Genomic DNA, 20,905 nt, shown 5'->3' with positions numbered 1-20,905 from the left:
GAATAAACAGTTGTAAATAATTTAAGTAAATTTGTAAATTTGTAAATAAATTAAACAAATATATGTAAACTGTTTCTTCATTGGAACCATTCGAAAGAGGGGGAGTAGCGACAATTATTTTATTATGTATATTGTACGATTATTGACTTAAACGTCACAAAATCCTGTAATGGAATCAGCCAAATATTTTTGCTCGTCGTCCGTAAATAAAATTCACAGAGGGTGGCTGAGGAAGAAGGGATGATAATCGACAAACGGTGCAAGTAACGCGGGCGTTTGTTCGACGGTGGTTCCCCGTTTATTCCGACGCGTTTGAAGATCGACCGAGAACTTGATTTTCTTCGCTCGCGGCAACTGTTTGCGGAAACTCCGTAAATTAGTGTAAACAATGCCACGAAACAGGGAGCCAGGCGTAGACTGTTCCCGGTGCTTCGCCTGCAAACTCCGCTTTCCATAATTTGCCGTTATCTCGTTGCGAAAACGTCGACTGTGCTCGAACGACGTCCGCGCAGTTCGCAACAGTAGTAATTAGACGGCGCTTTGTATGTAAAACTCTCGATGAATGCACAACCCCTCTCAGAAGAACGTTGGAAAATTTTCAAGATTTCAATCCTGAAAGGAACGAGTTTTGCACTGCATTTTCTTGGAGCGTCTTTTATTCTTCAAAACGATTTTATAATAAAAACATTTACTACGTCTTCAGGGTTAATTTTAAAGATTTGGGTACCATGTAGTGGAAATAGATAAAATTAAGTTGAATTTAATAAAACAAACGTGTTAATTAAATAACGTGTAATATTTAACATTTAACCTGAGTGGTTATAAGTTGTTGATGTCAAGTTTCACAGTCATAAGACTACTCACACGTCGTCAAGTCTTATCACGATTTTATGTTTACGAAGTATTGATAAAACATATCTATTCTCCTTCGTGACCATTCCTTTTATGAACTAAACAAAATTAGACAGTATAGGTTTGACAAATTATTTACAATAAAATCGTACGTCAAGGGGTTAATTAGCTCTTCGATAGAAAAATTACGTGAATTTGATTGGGAAATTTTGTTACCCCTAATCTACAGATAATGCTCCGACACTTTCCACTGGGTATAGGTTTGACAAATTATTTGAAATAAAATCTTACGTCAAGGGGTTAATTAGCTCTTAGAAGAAATAGAAAAATTACGTGAATTTGATTGGGAAATTTTGTTACCACTAATCTATAGATTTTCAACACTTTTCACTGGGGTAAGAAATTTGAAAATTCCAAAAAACAGTATTGTTTGCATCGAAAAATGAAGTTTTATAGCGACGTTATGAGGGTCGTCTGAAAAGTTGAGCCTCGACATGAAAATGGCGTTTCTCGTCAAAACCATTCTGGTAGTACAATGGTACATGCTTTGACAAATGTTTGTGAAAATTTCAGCAATTTTGGACACTCGGTTGTTGTTTGTTAGTCATTTGTGTCAATCGATGTCAGTATTTTTGTAAAGATGGACTAGCTCATGGCGGTCACCATGACCAAAATTCACGAATTGCGTTTCGAATTGATTGACCACCCTCCATATTCGCTAGATCTGACCCCCAGCGACCTTTTTCTTTTTCCTAAGCTTAAAATATCGCTTGGAGGACAGAGATTTCCATGGAACGAGGTCATTGCAAACGTAAATGCCTACTTTGCAGAGCAACACACCAGCTACTATTTGGAAGGGTTAAAAGGGTTACAGAATCGCTGGAAAAAGTGTATTGACTTAAGAGGGATGTTGAAAAATAAAGCTACAAAGCTCAAAACTTCTTAGACATCCCTCGTATAATGGCTCTGTTTTTAAAAAATCTCTGACGAGGAAATTCGAGTTGCGTTTCCGTGGAAGCGTCGAGCTGTTCGCGGGATTGGCAAATTACAATGTCAAAGGGTAGAACGATTCCCTTTCGAAAGCTTAACTACGAAAACGCCGGACACCGCGTTATAATTTAAACGGATTAACAATATTTTGTTTCCCAGCGGGTCTCGTTCCCCGGCGCTGGTCATCCCGTGCCCGGAGGCTGTGTCGGTGGTGGGTTATGGGTGGCGGTGCACGAATAAGGGGCGTACGTACCCGGTGCACCTTCCGCCTGGTCTGTTATTAGGCGATATACCAAAATTGGTGGGCCACTTCCCCACGGGGCAACTCCCCCATCCACCCTGCACACTAATTCACGCGGCTTTTAACTTCGTCTTCTTTCTCGTTCGTTCGTTCCCGGCGCTCCTCGTTCCAGGACCCGTTCCGGGCGTATCCCGCCACGGAACAACCACGGCGGAATCCTTCGGCGAGCGCGTGTGCATCCGTGCGTGCGCCGCAACCCGAGCGACCAGTCCACCGCCAAACATTAAGAACGAGGAAATTATTGCCTAGAGAGGGAATCGCCGTCTACGGGGGCCCGTGCCGATTAACGGCGACCGTGAAAAGTTTCGGAATGTTCCACGAACGAGACCCCTCGGAATGCCTACCCTCGGGCTGTTAGAATGAAACGTTCCAACGATCCCCCGATTCGAAAGGGTAATCTTGTCTTTCGTGGCAGCGAATTTTTCGAGGATAAGGTCCGCGCCCGGGCACGAAACTCACGGAGTAATAGGGGAGAGGGACGGTTTTCGAACGTCATTTTGCTTTTCTTTATTCCTTCTCTGGAGGGTGAAACGATCCTCGAAGGAGCTAATGACGGGATATCCCAACGAAGGAATTTCGGATCGATCGGGAAAACGTTGGCAGCACCGTTTTAACACTTCGCGCTTACATTTCCTCCTGAATTACTTTGGGAGGGACAATTTGGCAAATTGAATTTACACTTTGTCGCAGGGATGCACGATTACGGCACGGTGGTCGAAAATATTTTTAACCAGTTATCTGCGATTGACGAGTATACTCGTCATGGAGAAGTGGCAGGATTTTGTGTCATGACGAGTATACTCGTCATATGTAAAAAAACAGTGACCATTGGCTATTTAACCAGTTAGCTGTGATTGTCGAGTATACTCGTCATGACACAAAATCCTGCCACTTCTCCATGACGAGTATACTCGTCATGTGTAAAAAAACAGTGCCCATTGGCTATTTAACCAGTTAGCTGTGATTGACGAGTATACTCGTCATGGAGAAGTGGCAGGATTTTGTGTCATGACGAGTATACTCGTCATGTGTAAAAAAAAACAGTGACCATTGGCTATTTAAATTGTAATTTTTGTGAAAAATAATACTTATTCTCCAATTTCAAGATGTTTAGAATATTTTGAGGCCAGGCCGGAATAAAACAAACAAATAAAAAATATGAATAATTTGAGATGAACTCATGCGTCCCTGTATGCACCGGCTGAAGCAGCTTATCAGTTCGCATAACGAATTTATTTATGTGATAACGTTTTTTTAGATATTAACGTAAAAGCGGCGAAAGCAAAAGTCGGAAAACTGATTTATGATATTTATGATGGGCGCTGAGCCCATTGAAGGCCGATTAATTTTTATTTATTAGTAATAAAATTGTCAATTTTATAAAATAAACCCATCTTTTTGATCTAATATTTTAACAGCGACACTTACTCTGTGATTGACGAGTATACTCGTCATCGTTCGATTTTCGCGCCAGGGGGCGCCACAGCTAACTGGTTAAAGCCCTCTTTCGACCGTTTCGAGGGTTTCTAGTAGAGGGTTGAAAAGTAAGTAATTTAAAAAATAATGTGTCGTTTCTTTTAAGAAGTGTAATCGTGTCTTTTTAGGTCTATCAACTATATTAAAAAATAAAAACCAGTAAAATGTAAATAAGAACTGTACGCGGATACCTAATGTATTCGCGAGTTATAATTTATACGATTCGTTGGAACTTTGCTCTTGGGTGGGAAATACGACTAATTTGAGCGATACGGGGGATAAATACGTTATATTATGCGTTACATCGAGTTTCATGAATATTTCATTACTCGCGTGTAACTGCGCTCGCTGGCTACTCCGAACGTAAAGTATATGTATAAGTGAACATCCATTGTTCTTCTCATACCGCTTCACGAGGATATTATTATTTATTTTCTCACATTCCCTCGCTAATATCACGAACGCTTATTAACCTTAAAGGGCAATAACATCTAGCGTCGCGTGACAATAAATGATACGTCCTGGTTGAAATCAAGCGTTTAACGCTAGAACTACCAAAGCAGTCAAAATGACCCATCCGTAATTTCTAATAATACTTGTAAAAAATTTATTCGACTGAATTTTTGAAAGTTCACTGTAATTTTCTATATAAGAATGAACATACATTTATTTCCATTGCATTCCATTTTTTTCTTGAAAGTACGCAGGATTTCGGGGTATATCTATTCACAAAAAATGCTTATAATTAACCCCTGTAACTAAATATAATTTTTTTAGCATGATTTGAAATTTTTTAATTTCGTCTAAAAATGTCAGTACCTACTCTAATTTTTTTCTCGAAAGTGGATAGGATTTCGGAGGTATGTGTATTCACCAAAAATGATTGTGATTGACCCCTGTAACTAAATATAATTTTTCCAGAACGATTTGAAATTTTTTAATTTTGTCGAAAAATTTCACACCTTCTTGAATTTTTTCCTCGAAATTGGGTTCGATTTCAGAGGTATGTGTATTCACCAAAAATGATTGTAATTGACCCCCGCAACCGAAAATAATTTTTCCAGAACGATTTGAAATTTTTTAATTTAATTGTTAATAACTTTTTAACGAAGCCTTGTTTTGGCCTCTAGAATCTCCCATTAAAATTTTTCCCAAGGGTGGCCGAACACCTTCTATTCTTTTCTTGTACCAACAAATTTAAACAAAATTAAATAGTGTACGTTTGGCGAATTATTTGAAATTAAATCGTACGTCAAGGGGTTAACAAAGCCTATGACGATATTCTTAAACACTTTGTCCAGTACACGATAGAGCAAACAGCTTTGCCCGTTTGAAAATAATTTCAAATTAAGATCGCAGAAGGTGCCTTCTGATTGATACCTTTCGACTGCCAGTAACGAAGACTTCTGATTACGTAACGGTGCAATCAATTTGGCAAAAACCTTAAGCGTCCCGGAACTCCGGCTGTTCGCGATTCCCGACATCCTCCCCTTGGTCTCTGCATTAGTAAAGTCGGGTCTTTTCCGCCTCGCGTGAGACGGCGCGCGAAACGAATTTCATTCCGCTAATGTACCGTTCCCTGTTCCCGCGATCGTTCGTTCCCGGTATCATCGAAATGATCATCATCGATCCGCCGTTTCCCCGGGCCGCTCGCACGATCGCTTATCGCCGCGGCGGTAATCATCGGGTCGCCATTAAAATATTTCCCCGTCCGCGAACAAAAGTAATCGACCGCGAAACGCGTCTGGTCTCATCCGGTCGCGGCGCATTACGCAACATTTTAAATATCCGCGGGAACGGTGGAAGAAGAGGAGCACGGAGGCCCCGGAGGCGGCGTCGCCGAGGGAACGCGGCGGCCGACGCGTTTTGCTTTCCTCCCCTCGTTGACTCGGCCCAGGAATCGCGCCGCGGGTTCAATGAAACCGAGCGTCCGTGGTCGCGCTTCGCGGACGACAAATGGAAACGTTCCAGTTTGATCATCGCGCCGCGTAGACCGCTAATTCGTTCCTTCGCGATCGCGTTTCTAATTGACTGCAAAAGGTCACCGTGATTTTCGTCATCGACCGTCGAGGGATCGTTGGAAATTTCAGGCATCTGTCTTTTCAAGTAAAAGAATATTTACAGTGTAATTTTCCATCTTGATGGCAAAGAAATACTTTTCATATTAGAAAACGCGCAAGAAGTATTATTTACATATAAGATTGTCAGATGAACGCTCTGTGTAGAGAAATTGACAGTAATACTGCTTGAATTCTGCTGTAGATCGAGTCAGACGCGTGGATCCCAGCCGCCATGACAGTTTGGTCCGCGCTACGCGCCAGCCGCCATGACAGTTGGATCTGCGTCGCGCGTCAGCGTTGAGGGCTCAATTTTGTTAGAACGATGCATTATATTGACACACTGCCTACGGTTTCACGAGTATTTAAGAATATTCTATTTACAGACGGAGATAAACATCAGTCTGTAGTCATATTACATCTCGTGTAGATTGCATATGGCGCCAAAACCGCGAGTTTTAAAAACTCTGACCAACGTTAACGATTCGCGCGACGGTCGAAGCGTTGAATAATACAAAATTGAATCGAATATCGGGAATAATAAGTACGTGGTTTCACGAGTATTTAAGAATATTCTATTTACAGACAGAGATAAACATTAGTCTGTAGTCATATTACATCTCGTGTAGATTGCATATGGCCCCAAGGCCGCGAGTTTTAAAAACTCTGTACAACGTTGACAATTCGAGCGACGGTCGAAGCGTTAAATAATACAAAATTCAATCGAATATCGGGAATAATAAGTACGTGGTTTCACGAGTATTTAAGAATATACTCTTTACAGACGGAGATAAACATTAATCTGTGGTCATATTACATCGCGTGTAGATTACATATGGCGCCAAGGCCGCGAGTTTTAAAAACTCTGTACAACGTTAACGATTCGCACGACGGTCGAAGCGTTGAATAATACAAAATTCAATCGAATATCGGGAATAATAAGTACGTGGTTTCACGAGTATTTAAGAATATTCTATTTACAGACGGAGATAAACATCAGTCTGTGGTCATATTACAACGCGTGTAGATTGCATATGGCGCCAAGACCGCGAGTTTTAAAAACTCTGACCAACGTTAACGATTCGCGCGACGGTCGAAGCGTTGAATAATAAAAAATTCAATCGAATATCGAGAATAAGTATGTGGTTTCCGTTTCTTTGGTTTCAGCCAAACGGATCCTAGAAATAATCAAGCTACGCGGATCGCCAGGGCGCCGACGATCCACCGCAAGAAAGGACGACTCTGTAATAGATAGCGAACGCGGCCCTGGGCCCCGGAGCGCTCGTAATTGGAATTAATTAGAGGCGTTTCGCGATCCGCGGTCTGCGGAACCTTTAGCCGGGCGATCGGAATCCTTCCCCAACGAGCTCGTTGAATATCGATCTTCCAGCGAACAATTTAACGCGGCCCGATGCCTGCGCGATACCAAACGCGGTCCGTGTCCCTGGTGCACGAGCTGGAGGAAACCATCGCGACAACAAAGCGTCACTTAAACACGGGATTCCCAACCAGCCAGCCCCTTCTGCGGGCTGATTCTACAAACTGGGACAAACTGTAGTCCTTTTTTAATCCAACGAATGGTTCTTTAAACCCACATCCCTGTGAAACTGCAAACGAAGGCTAATTTGCGAATGAATTCAAAAATTTTTATTTGTCATTCGCGATACAAATTTGCTCGACTCGATCTGCAAACACGAATTGACATTATTTTTTTTTTCTAGTACATCAGTCTGCATATACAATTAAAAAACTCATAATATTTTACAAGATATTTCATATTTTATACTAGGTTACTAAATACTGTTTCCTACGGTATAAATATTATTTTACTTGCTGGTATACGATTTTAACGATCTTTCTAGGATATTTATTATAATAGAATACATATTTCTTATGAATATGTGAAATATTTATTCCATATAATTAAACTCGCATACCTAGCGATGTGCTAAGAATACATCTAATAATAGAATAAAACTATTAATGGATATTCTCACGATAAGATGCCTTCGTCGAACGTGCCTTTTACCAGATTCGACTTCTCATCGACCTTTTGAAATACGCGTACGAGATAAATTTTTCTGCATCCAGAGAAGTATCGATGATCACCCGTGACCTTACGCCCTGAACTTCGCGCAAAAAGCAGTTAATTAACTTCGGACTTTATACGATGTGTATCTCCCGCGTAACGAAGGACGGACAGTCAGGAGTCAGTCTTTAGGCAAGTGAATGATGAAGCGCGTAGGCAGACACATTTCTTCTTCTTTTTTTTTTCTCTCCTAATTGCGTCGTAATGCTCAGCGGCGGAATATACCACTTCCGGCTCGTGAGCAACACTTTGTTCTAACCACATCCGCGGCCGCATTAGCAGCGCGCCCCGTACTTCTCGTTCAGTCGTTAACGAACACAGCCATATAAAATCCTCGATTAGCATTGATCGATTGCGCGAACGTTCGTTTGTGTTTCGATCGTGTTGTTCGTTTACGATATAACCAGCGAGCTTTGAAGAATGTCGATGCAACCACGTTAAATTACTGGATATCAATTTCAGGGATGACGCGGCTGTACGCGGCGTGAGGAATGGGCAATTAGTCGACATTAATGACGACAAATTTCAATTCATGTTTTATTAACGGTATGACGTATATAAAATACCGCTCTTCGCGCAAAACGTCCAACATCCTAATGACACACTTTCCCACTGTAACGTTGATAGCGCTGGATGGATACCCGCGGTGACTGATCAATGATTTATTTTGTCGAAAGAACCGATTAATAAACGTTCCCATTATCTACGGTATTCAACGACTGTCAGGAAACTTTAAGACGTAATTCTATAATGATTATTAATGAGAAAATCGGTAATTTATCGACGCCCTTAATAACAATTTTATTCGCGAATAGCTCGTATAAATTTCAGATTTATACGTAATCGTTTACTTACGTTGTTTAGTTCGTAGATTAGCGATGAATTTCTCAAATATTCAAAATCTAATCTCTTATTCGTTATTGGGGAATAAAATTCGCCCCAACTCTGACCGTGTACTCTGTATTTGGAAGACCACGAGAGTGTTAAACTTTGTTGTTTCGTTCGTGGATTAGCGATGAATTTCTCGAACCGATATTCAAAACCAACAAAGCTAATCTCTTATTCGTTATTGGGGAATAAAATTCTCCCCAACTCTGACCGTGTACTATACAGCGATGATTTGATGGCTAGGTACGCCGATTAGCCGTAGCTTAATAGCGACTACTCTCACACGCATTGCCATTATTGGCTGAATCGCTCACAACTGGAATTCCATCGCGTGACAAAGGACACGAACGAAACGTACAGGAACAGAGTAGGATAGGACAAGACTGAAAATACTAGCCATGAATAGAACAAAAGTGTATCTCTTGTGGTCACGGAGACCCTACTACTATGTAGTGTGACGTCAGAGCGGGCCTCTATGGTGGGAACAAGACAAGTTTAGTTTGTGGGTGTCTAGCCAACAAGTCATCGTTGTATAGTACTCTGCGTTTCGGCCACGAACAGATATTCGTGTTTCAAATGTTGCTCGTGGTCGATGCCTATTGCACAGCCACCCTGTGCTCCTAACATTTGTGCCTTGATCCTCAGAAGTTGTTGCTTCTGATACGCAGAAATGACTTCTTGCGGAGACTAACTATTGAAGATGTTACTCTGTCAAAATTAATCTGCCTCTCTGTCTTGAAACCTCGGTTCCCCCTGCCAAGGTGACAACGACGAAGATTGCCTACCAGAGGGAGGATTGGTCAAGCCAATCCTCATCGTCACCTTGGCAGGGCGGTTCCTAACAATTTGCAAAATTCCCGCCAACCTGTTTGTTAAGGATTCTTAAGGAACCTTCACATCGCGGGGTTTATGACACGGACGTGACTTCTCCGCTATTTTTGAGGATTAGGCCTTCGAGACATTTTTACTTGACAAATTACGTAACGATCATTAAGGAAACTTGAACACTGAGGACTTGGAGCTCTTCCTTGCCTCAATAGCGATTGGACCACCGGGGTCTTTGGGGCTTTGGCGTTCCCCAAATGTTTATAAAAACGGCAACGTTCTTGCTCACTCTTGCATGGCGTACCTGGACACTGGACAGGAATGTTGCGAAAAGCAGGAAACGCCAAGGTGACGACTTTGAGAATTGGCTTGACCAATCCTCCCACCGGTTAGCGCTGCGCGTTTTCGTCACCTTGGTAGGAGAAGCCAAGCTTAGGTTAAGGCTAGCACTAAGTTTCGGATGAGATTCGTTTGATCGAGCCTTACAACCTCGAGTCGAGTCTCCGCGCGTGTAAAAATACTGTAACACGAAGAGCAACGGGCTCTCAATCAGAAGCAACGGGTTTCAGGTATCAGTAGTTTCCCAAACACCAGTTTGGGTGGTCCTTCGGGCATAAGGAAAGGGAACACAGTAAGGAGCTGTGTGATACATAGCACGTGGACATAGTGCTTCCAGTGTCCAGGTAGACCATGCAGGAATGAGCAAGAAAGTTGCGTTGTTATTAACTTTTTTGGAAAATATCCAACGATCGCGAGACCCCGGTTGTCCGTAGCTATGCGCCAACTCGAGTTTACGATACGTCAATTGCTATTGAGGCAAGAAGGAGCTCCAAGGATTCCAAGTCCAGTGTGGAGTTTGGAGGTTCCTTAATGTCCATATCCTAACTTGTCAAGTAAAAATGTCTCGAAGGCCTAATCCTAAAAAATAGCCGAAGAAGTCACGTCCGTATCATAAACCCGCTCTCTGAACGCTCTGTATTGAACTTTCGCAAGCGAGCCCGAAGTAACAGATAAATCTCGACGGTCTTGTACCCGGGCTGCTATTACAAATTGTTCAGACAGCGATCACGAGCCGTTGAGTGATGCCTGATACCCAACTTCGCAATGTTTCCAGTTTTAATGTTACATTCACGACATCTAGTTAAAGGGAGTCGCCAGCGCGGGATAATTTACAAGCTACGAGGTTCCTTAGGCAAACTGAGTGATAGACAGGCCTAGCTAGGATGAATAATAGGGTATTTACGCGTGTAAAGTGTCCCGGACTTAATGACGTCGGATGTATGGTCGCGCGGGAGCCGCGAGCTCCACCGTGTTTTACATTTCACGAAGGATGCGCTCCGGAGATCGGAATTAAGGTCGATTCGCGTTTAACGACGCGACAACTATCGACGATGACAGTACCTGACAGACGAAAACCTGTTACGGACACATTAAGCGAAAACGCTGAACAGCCGGGAAACCGGCGAGTATCGGCGTTAACGCAACAGCGTTGTAACTTGTTACTCTTATGGGACTTTTAATTCGAGCGGACGTTACAGCTTCGAAAGCGACACGAAATAGTAGACTTCGAAGAGATTCTTTTGTTCGTCTTGTTCCCCGGCGCATAAACAAATTGAGACCTGCCGCTGTTCGTTCGACGCGGTGAAAAATGTTATCTGATTGATGATTACCGCGTAATTAAGTCGGTGATTAATGGGTACGACTACCGAGCGGTCCCGGTAATAACGATTAATGAGTTACACAAATCATTAAAGCAGATAGAATCAGGAGATATGATTATCAAATTCATCACGAAATGGGCACCTTTTTTTATTACGATCGGAGCAATAAATCAGCGATTGGAAAATGGGGAATGGCTGACGGAATCTTTCGTTCAACCATTGCTAATTACTGTCTTGCTCGTGTCTGTTAAAAAGTCACAACTTCACATTATTTTGAAACCAGGACTCTCACAGTTCGATTATTCGAAAGTTCCACGCAGAAGAAGAATTCTCGAGTCTCAGCTTCCTCAGCGTCAGTCGGTAGCAATCTAGTAGTCGTCTCTAATTTGCGATCAAAACGAGCCGCGTATGTTTTGCGTGAACGTAATAATAGACGAGACGAGAAACGCGGTGACTATGAAACGATTCGAAAAGATTCCGTACCGCGTAAGTTGGCAGGCCAGCTACCATCGCGTGATACCATCGTCGAAAATATGCCGGTAGCAAGAACCATCCTCCAATGGTTTACGAGGAAACGCGGGTGAAAGGGTGTCCTTTTGAATGTAAATCGACCGGCATATATCTGATATAGATTGGAGCATATGAATGAGTTTCGCAAGAGCAATATCTTCGGGCAACGAAGCCTGCCTCTTATTATTGGGGTAAACCTTTGTTCCGTTACATGCTGCAATATCTACGTCGTATTATATCCCGGTGGGCTCTAAATCATCCAAAGGACAAATAACGATTCAGCTTTCGATTCTGTAATGGCGAGCATCGTTGCAAAAGGCACGATTCACCATTTATTAAAATTATCTTTCGAATACGATTTGGAAAAGCCATCTCTAGAATTAAACCTGTTCGTTAATTTTATCGTTCTATTTCCCTAGCGTGCGCTCCTCTGGCGGGACAATCAACTTGATAACAGCGAAACGACGCCAAGTAGTAAAAATAATCCCTCGAATGGAGTTTTCCCTCGCTCGTGAGGTGTCTTTTTCCTCCGCGTGTTTTCACTTCCTGAACGACCCTCGTAAAACGCGTTCCCTTTTGCGTCGCGAGCACGCAGAGACTCTTTTATCCAGCGATGCACTCGTATCCAGATTCGAAATCAATGTCAGACACGAAAGGACTGAAGGAAGACACTCATCCAGTTATTATAAATTTAGAATTTTTAAATAGAAAATTTCACAGATCTTATGGGAAATGGCCCCCGGTTAAATTAGCTGAAATTTTGATACGATGTAGTTCATTTTGTCTTGATGAAAAGTTTCAATGAGCTCAAGCTCGTAAATTGAACAGTTTCCGAGATATGGGGGATCAAAAGTCAATAATATTACGCCATATTCTAGACTACCACGTTTGAGCATATTTGAGTGTGAGAAGCACTGTTGTACACTGTCCATTCATTTGACCCCTTAAAACTTAATAGTAGTACTGTGGGTCTTTAAATATTACCCCTTGACCCCCTAACCCTCTGCTGCAAAAAGATGATGGCGATGAATTACAGATTGATACTTCGTTGGTAGATAACAGCCTTAGAAGACTAAAAATTTATTCATAACTAGCTTTCGCACAATATTATTGACTTTTGATCCCCTGCATCTCGGAAACTGTTCAATTTACGAGTTTGGGCCCATTGGAACTGTGGCGTCGCCTCCCATGCTCGCCACCAGGGGGGTCGCGCTCTCACAAGCGCTCGAACGACTTCCCAATATCCCAGTCGTCTAAGGCAAGGCCTGCTAGGAAGCCTCCTTTCCTTGTCTGTCCTCCTACGATTCTCACGAGATCCTAACCTCAGCCAGCAGCGCCACAAAAGTTCTCAGCTAATTTAACCGGGGGCCATTTTCCATAAGATCTGTGCGGGGTCCTTTCCTGCCACGCGGAACCGAACGACCCGCGTCGTTAATTTGAATTACAAACACCCTCCCGCAAAGGTACACTTGTTCCTCGGGATTGACCATGAATATTTATCCGGGGATCGGGAAATAAACGGTGGAAAAAGAAAAAAATGGCACTTGCGTCCCGGATTCAGGGAACGCAGACATCAATGAGTACGAAGTCGTTCGATAACAGACGTCCGCCGCCGCGGTCTTGACTGCAATTAAGCCGCGTCTCGATGCGTCGTTAAATCATAAACGTTCGTCGGCCAGTTTTACCCGAAGGATTTCGCCTCTCCCACGCGCCAAACGGCCGTTAATTTGCCACCGAATGAAATGGCCCGACGGCCCCGTTCCGAGCTTCGCTCTCGATCGATCGGCACTGTTACACGAAAGAAAGAACGGGCCCTAACTGCCCACCGGGCTTTCATTTAATGCCCACGTCGGTGGGCAATTACGATCGGTAATTTCAGATTTTCTGTTGCCCCAGACGCCCCGGTGGTTGCCGACAACACGAACGCGGTTGCGATCCTTCCTCGACACTGATCGCCGATTCCTTTCGAAAATGTTTACGTAGAGTCTGAGTACAATTTGCCTGAATTATAGAAATATTTGTTTCGACCGTCGTTAACCCTTTGAAAAGTCTATAAACGTAGATTATGGACGTACGTATGAGCTTCAAAGTTGTATGTACCCAATAGAATAATTGATCGAAAGAATTATATTTAAAAGCTGAGTTTGCATACAGTGGGCGATGGTGGAAATTGCTCTTCAAGCTATGTTCATTTGGATAACGTGGGAAAAACAAATCGAAAATAAAGAATGAAATTTTCTCATTTGAGAATTCCCTCTCCCAGAAAATCGACTTTAAGCACCCTGCATGCCTACAATAGAGCATACCTGAACGTCAGCGTAAGTAGAAACAGCGATTAGTGGACAGCCACGCCAGAGTACACCCGCCACACTTTAAAATTCAATTATCTCGAAACCGAAGCCTCGAACCAGCAAATTTAATTCTACATTTTCAACTTGTTTTTAAACGCAGGATGTAGGTGTCTCGTTAAAAGCAAATAAATATTTCGCCAACGAGCGGACAAAAACGAACAAACGTTGTGAATAAATTGCAATACGTTTGGTTTTATGGGTTTACTGTTACTCGAATAAATTTTTCTGCGTTTACGACTCGGCATAATATGGAAATGTTATTTACATTAAATATGTCGTGGAATGGATCGGGGGCCATTAATGCAGGCGCGCGCCGCGCACGATCGAGCCGGGGCCCCCGAAACGTTTTTAGCGCGTCGCGACGTCGATGCACGCAACACGCGACGCGTTCTTGCCCCCCTCGGACCCGTTATAGTAGGTCGCGACATTAAATTTCGGACGATGATTTGTGCGCGAAATTGGCCGCGGTGCGGGCGTGTTTCGCGCGCGAACGCGTCGCGACGATGAAATATGTAATCCGTAAAGGGAGGTGTTTTATGGCCGAATCGTGGCCCACTCGCGTCCGAGAACCCGTACAAGTTTTTGCAATAGTTGGAACTCCCCGTCGTTTGGCTTTGAAACCTATACGCTTCGAGGGCTGATACCGTACGTTTCTTTCTTTTATTTCGAACTTCGAGCGGTCTACACCGACGGTTCTCAAACATTTTGTTACTCGAAGCTCTTCTATCGATATTCATCCTATCAAAATTTACAATTTCGAGACATTCTACATTTGAAATCGTTACATTTTAAAGAAGTCCCACAAAAATTATTTTATACGTTTTAGAAAATTAAATTCTACAGAGTGTTAGGCCATCTCTGAGAAAAGTTTCAATAGGAGATTCCGGAGGCCAAAATAAGACGAAAATCAAAAATACCAATTTCTTGATTGAGGCTTCGTTAAAAAATTATTAACAAAGTTAAATTAAAAAATTTCAAATCGTTCTAAAAAAATTATTCTCAGTTGCAGGGGTCAATTGCAATCATTTTTTATCGTTAGACATAACCCTGAATTCCTATGCATTTTCGAGAAAAAAATTTGAGTAGGTGGACAAAGTCGACAAAATTAAAAAAATTATACTCAGTTGCAAGGGTCAATTGCAATCATTTTTTATCGTTAGATATACCCCCGAATTCCTCCTCAGTTTCGAGAAAAAAATTCGAGTAGGTGGATAAATTTGTCGACAAAATTAAAAAATTTCAAATCGCTCTAAAAAAATTATTTTTATCTAGGGGGGTTAATTACAATTATATTTTCTCATTACACATACCCGCGAAATCCTACGCACTTTTGGGAAAAAAATTGTTTACCGAAACAACAATGTCTGACCCTGACATTCCGATTCCCCTGAAATTTCAGAAAGTTCCAAATCATTCTGGAAAAATTATTTTTGGTTGCGGGGGTTAATTACAATCATTTTAGGTCATTACACATACCCCCGAATTCCTACTCACTATCCAGAAAAAAATTCTGGAAGATGAACAAATTTTTCGACAAAATTAAAGAATTTCAAATCGTTCTAAAAAAATTACTTTTAACTAGAAGGGTGAATTACAACCATTTTAGGTCATTACACATACCCCTGAATTACTACTCAGTATCCAGAAAAAAATTCAGGAAGATGAACAAATTTTTCGACAAAATTAACAAATTTCAAATCGTTCTAAAAAAATTATTTTTAACTAGAGGGGTTAATTACAATCATTTTTTGTCATTACACATACCCCTGAAATTCTACGTACTTTCGAGAAAAAAATTCTTTATCGAAAATATACTGTGTGGCCGGAAATGCTTCTATAACTTTTAAGCAAAGCCTCAATCAACCAATTAGTATCATTGCTTTTCGTCTTATTTTAGTCTCTAGAATCTCCCATTAAAATTTTCCTAGTATAATACAGCAAAAATTCAATGAAATTTTAGTTTGTATTTTTAAAAATTTAATTCGCATATGGAATTTCTGAAAAAGGGAATACCGTATATACGAAAATAGCTTTGACCTCCGCAAAACTGCTGGAAATGTCCGATTTCACTTTGAAAAGCGCGTGTGCAATCGCCAGTGTAATTATTAATTTATTAACTTTGGTGCTTTGCACGAGACTTTTTTAAAAGGACTTCCTTCTACGTTTGAACTTTTATAAACTGCAACGCGACGGATGTAACTACGCCTGTGTCAAAAACTAAAATTTTGATTTACAGCCCAATGCCGTCACCGGTGCCTCATTAACCGGTAATTTTCTAGTTTCTCTGCGCCTTTTTCATATTCGCGTGTTTTACGAGTGCACGACTGACGAGGCCAATGGGGGCCGGTACCGTAATTCCTCTCGTAAAAATAAATAGACAGAAACGCGGAATAACATTTTTTTCAGTTTTGAAAATATTGGAGGTTTTAATGGGTTGCAATGCCACTGGAAATTTTCAATTGAAACGAATCTGTGCAACATTTTCATTGATAACAGTGATTCAAACTGAAATAAGCAAGATGAGAAATACAGAAAAATAATAATCTGTAGCAAATTTTACAACAATTATAGAATTATACATAGAAAGTAAATAAAGTTTGAATGAATTAAACTGTTCATTTATGGGACAAATTTAGACTTTTTCTAGGAGCACTGCGCACATACTCTTATTAAACATTTCAACATGTTTCACGAATCGTTCTGTGTAATTTGAAAAATTGGGATTTACGACGTTTCGAGCGAAGCGCAATTATATGTATTGTGTAATAATATAGTTAGCGCGTTTTTCACATTAATTATAAACGTGTTTTATTTTCAAACGCGGCGTACTTTATGGGTACCAATGAATAAGAGAGAGCGGTGGACGATTTTCAGCGCAGGCGACTGTTTTTAATTATACGTTATTCTCCCGGCGCGCTATTATTAAAGCGAAACTGCTGATATACACCACGTTAACAATCACCACACTATTAAATTAAATTGACGCGCGACGAGGTGAAACGGAAGGCTTTTACCGGCGCGCAATGCCGCTCTATTTCAATTATTTCCTTCAAACATCGAGAACGCGTGAATTTCCAAACAATTTTCGCGACACGGTTCCCATTTCTTCCGAAACAATTTTCGTTCCCGCATTACGTCGTTCCGCGAAAATAAAGAATTTCCCGTTAACGAGGCTGTCAAACATTTCGACTGCAACGTTTTGACAACGGACATTTCTGGCAGACAATTACGAAGACAAGAATATAATATCCGCAGGCGGGAGCAATTAACGGGATGCTCATTACGCGACGCGTCTGCTCGAAATTACACCGTGAACCGATAATTGTTCTGAAATAGACGAGCATAGATCACTTTTGGTAACGGAGATTTTAAGCGCTGCATAAGGTAAGGTAATGATCCACCATTCTTGAGAAATCTATTGTACGCTGCCACGTGTACGCAACTATCAAATAAAAAACACAAAAGGTTATTCTTTTATATCGTCACGTTGAAGATAATTCTTTTCCTTGGTGTACAATCAAATAATTATTTGGTAGAAACTTATCTATAGAGTCTCTTTAAGCTCCTAACGTTTCGTTTATTAGTCGTCTTCTTTGGAGTTCACCAATCGCCTCAGTCGTACCAACATGAGCCAAGATGATGATTATTTTTCACAATTTAGAAATAAAGTTAATTCTTTTTTCTTCGGGAATTTATAATGAATCTCGAATACTAAAATCAGTAGTACAGCTTAATTTTATGGACCTTTACGTTTGAAGACTTAATATTAAGTTGGTAATGGAGATTTTAAGTGGTGCATAAGGTAAGCTCGCGAAAATGATCCACCATTCTTGAGAAATCTATTGTACGTTGCCACGTGTACGCAACTATGAAATAAAAAACACAAAAGGTTTAAAATTCCTTCTCCTCTTAGCTTTTAACAAACCATTCAATCATAATATTGCAAATATATAGAAAAGAAATCTATAATTATTAAGAAATAAAGTTAATTCTTTTTCTTCGAAATTTAAAATGAGACTCGCCATACTAAAATCAGTAGCACAGGTTAGGTTTAAAATTCCTTATCCTCTTAGCTTTTAACAAACTATTCAATCATAATATTGCAAACATATAAAAAACAAATCTACAATTATTCAATAATAAAGTTAATTCTTTTTTCTTCGAAATTTATAATGAGACTCGCATACTAAAATCACTAGCACAGGTTAGGTTTAAAATTCCTTCTTCTCTTAGCTTCTAACATACTATTCCACCATTATATTGCAAATATATAGAAAACAAATCTACAATTATTAAGAAATAATAGCACAGGTTAGGTTTAAAATTCCTTCTTCTCTTAGCTTTTAACAAACCATTCAATCATAATATTGCAAATATATAGAAAAGAAATCTATAATTATTAAGAAATAAAGTTAATTCTTTTTCTTCGAAATTTAAAATGAGACTCGCCATACTAAAATCAGTAGCACAGGTTAGGTTTAAAATTCCTTATCCTCTTAGCTTTTAACAAACTATTCAATCATAATATTGCAAACATATAAAAAACAAATCTACAATTATTAAGAAATAATAGCACAGGTTAGGTTTAAAATTCCTTCTTCTCTTAGCTTTTAACAAACCATTCAATCATTATATTGCAAACATACAAAAAGAAAAATCTACAATTATTAAGAAATAAAGTAAATTAATTCTTTTTTCTTCAGGAATTTATAATGAGACTCGAATACTAAAATCAGTAGTACAGCTTAATTTGATGGACATTTACGTTTGAAGACTTAATATCGAATAAAATCGTGTTCGACAATTTTGTCTTTTATAGGAGGACCGAGTTTGGCCAGAGTACATAAATAACTCGGAGGAATTGTTATCCGCCATAAAATGATTGTTGGGGATATACACGAAGGTGCGCGATCGCGACACGAGTTCGCCCACATTCCCTACCCACCTTTTAAATCCTTGATTTCTATTGCCAGAAAAGGCCTAAGCGTGGGCGTACGAAATTTCTGCCGGCTGTTACTAGGTCGCGCGCAAGAAGACGAAATCAATTTCACGTAAGGATATCTTTACAACGTTGTTCCAACCGTGGCGTAACAACGTAAACGGGGAACGTTTACCGCCATAAGCAGATTTACGTGAATTTGTACTTTTGAAAGCGAAAGCTCGACAAAAGTCAAACAAGTTACAGTACAAATCGATGGAACTCCTTTGACACGAAAACAATGCAGAATAACCTGACTAATTTAGCGGGGAAAATATAATTCAATTTTATGGAAGTATAAAAATTCTCAGAGATACATAAATAGAGGTATCTTCAATAAATTTTTGTGTGTTCAAAAAAAACCATTCAATATTCATATGGTATGTAGGATACACTATTCTGAGTGAAAAAGCTTTAGTAAACGTAGGTCAAAAGGTCAACCATTTCTGAGATATACACATTTTTGTTTGCTAGTATCATGATTGACTTAGTTGCTTATTTCAACTTCTTGGTGAATACATTACCTCAGTACTTGGATGATATACTTTTGGTAGAAAAATTATCGATGTGGTGCATGCAAAATGGGGCACCACCTCATTTTGTGTGTAATGTGAGAGACCATTTAAACATGGTGTTCGATCAAAGGTGGATTGGACCAAGAAGTTGAGGACCTTGATCCCCCGATTCAAACCCTTTGGACTTCTTTTTATGTGAATACTTAAAAAGTCTAGTCTATTCCTCGACGATAAATGACTTAGAAGAATTACGTAACCGAATCCGCCATGCTTGTCAAACAATTCGACAGAAATGTGGAATTTTCGAGAGAGTTTGCGACTCTGTAAAAAGAGGGCGACAAGCGTGTGTAGTAATGGAAGGTAGACACATGGAAAATCTTCTGTTCATATGTCAGAAACGGTTGACCTTTTGACCTATGTTTACCAAAGCTTTTTTACTCAGTTACAATGTATCCTATATACCTTATAAATATTGAATGGCTTTTTTGAACATCCTGTATAGTTAACGAGTCGAAAACTTACCAAGACATCTTGCAACAGCTCATGCTCGTCGAGAAGTATCACCTTGCAGTGAAGAAGACGGGGCCTGCGGCTTCCGGCCGGCCTAAGTCCAGGACACAGCCACTCTACCACCATCTCTTCCTTCGACAGCCCTCGTTTCCCTTGTGATTCCTTCCTAGTTTTACTCGTTCATCCGCCCATCGATTTCGGTTATCCTGAAACACGAGGAACGCCGTTGTAACCCGATCGAAATCGCCAAACGTGCAAACCTGTGCGCACTTCCACGCGAACACGTTCTAAATTCGTTGTCGAAGGGCTACGTGGCTTGCAATCTTTGCCCCTGAACGTGTTCGTAAAATTCGGCTTCAATTTTTCGTGGTAATAAAACAAATGGTTGGAGCAAACGTTCCTCGGTTTGATAATAAAATGATATTAAGTTGGGGGAAAAAGAAATCCATTATTTTCACGTTTATTTCAAGACTTTATTTAACATGGTAGGGATTGGGTGTTGTTTTATAATTTGTTGCCATTCGATTTCGTTCCGTTTGGCTAAGGCTTCGCGGATGGAAATTCGATCCATCGATTCACAAAGTGTGGCACCCAAGCATCGAGCTTCCTTTTGAAATGGTTTAAAACTGTTTTGTGGTCGATCATTTCCATGATTTCATACCCAGACCTAACCCAAGCATCGAGCTTCTTTTTGAAATGGTTTAAAACTGTTTTGTGGTCGATCATTTCCATGATTTTATACCCAGACCTAACCCAAGCATCCAGTTTAATTTTGAAATGATTTACAACTGTTTTGTGGTCGATCTTTTCCATGATTTTATACCCAGACCTAACCCAAGCATAGAGCTTCCTTTTGAAATGGTTTAAAACTGTTTTGTAGTCGATCATTCCCATGATTTTGT

At 40.5% G+C, this 20,905-nt stretch overlaps 1 protein-coding gene across 1 annotated transcript in view; it reads right to left on the bottom strand.

Annotated features, from left to right (window-relative positions):
* LOC122401338 (band 4.1-like protein 4) overlaps nucleotides 1-20,905 on the bottom strand; it is a 137,797-nt gene that overhangs the window by 92,068 nt on the left and 24,824 nt on the right. The window contains exon 2 of the mRNA XM_043403415.1: nucleotides 20,016-20,209. Coding sequence (XP_043259350.1) covers nucleotides 20,016-20,129 — 114 coding nt within the window. The 5' untranslated portion in view covers nucleotides 20,130-20,209. The remainder of the gene's footprint in view (nucleotides 1-20,015; nucleotides 20,210-20,905) is intronic.

Source organism: Colletes gigas, unplaced genomic scaffold (assembly GCF_013123115.1).
Source record: "Colletes gigas isolate AHSC1104 unplaced genomic scaffold, ASM1312311v1 Colletes_gigas_Sc00024, whole genome shotgun sequence".
NCBI classification, from domain to species: Eukaryota; Metazoa; Arthropoda; class Insecta; order Hymenoptera; family Colletidae; genus Colletes; species Colletes gigas.
This window is presented reverse-complemented; position numbering and strand designations above follow the sequence as displayed.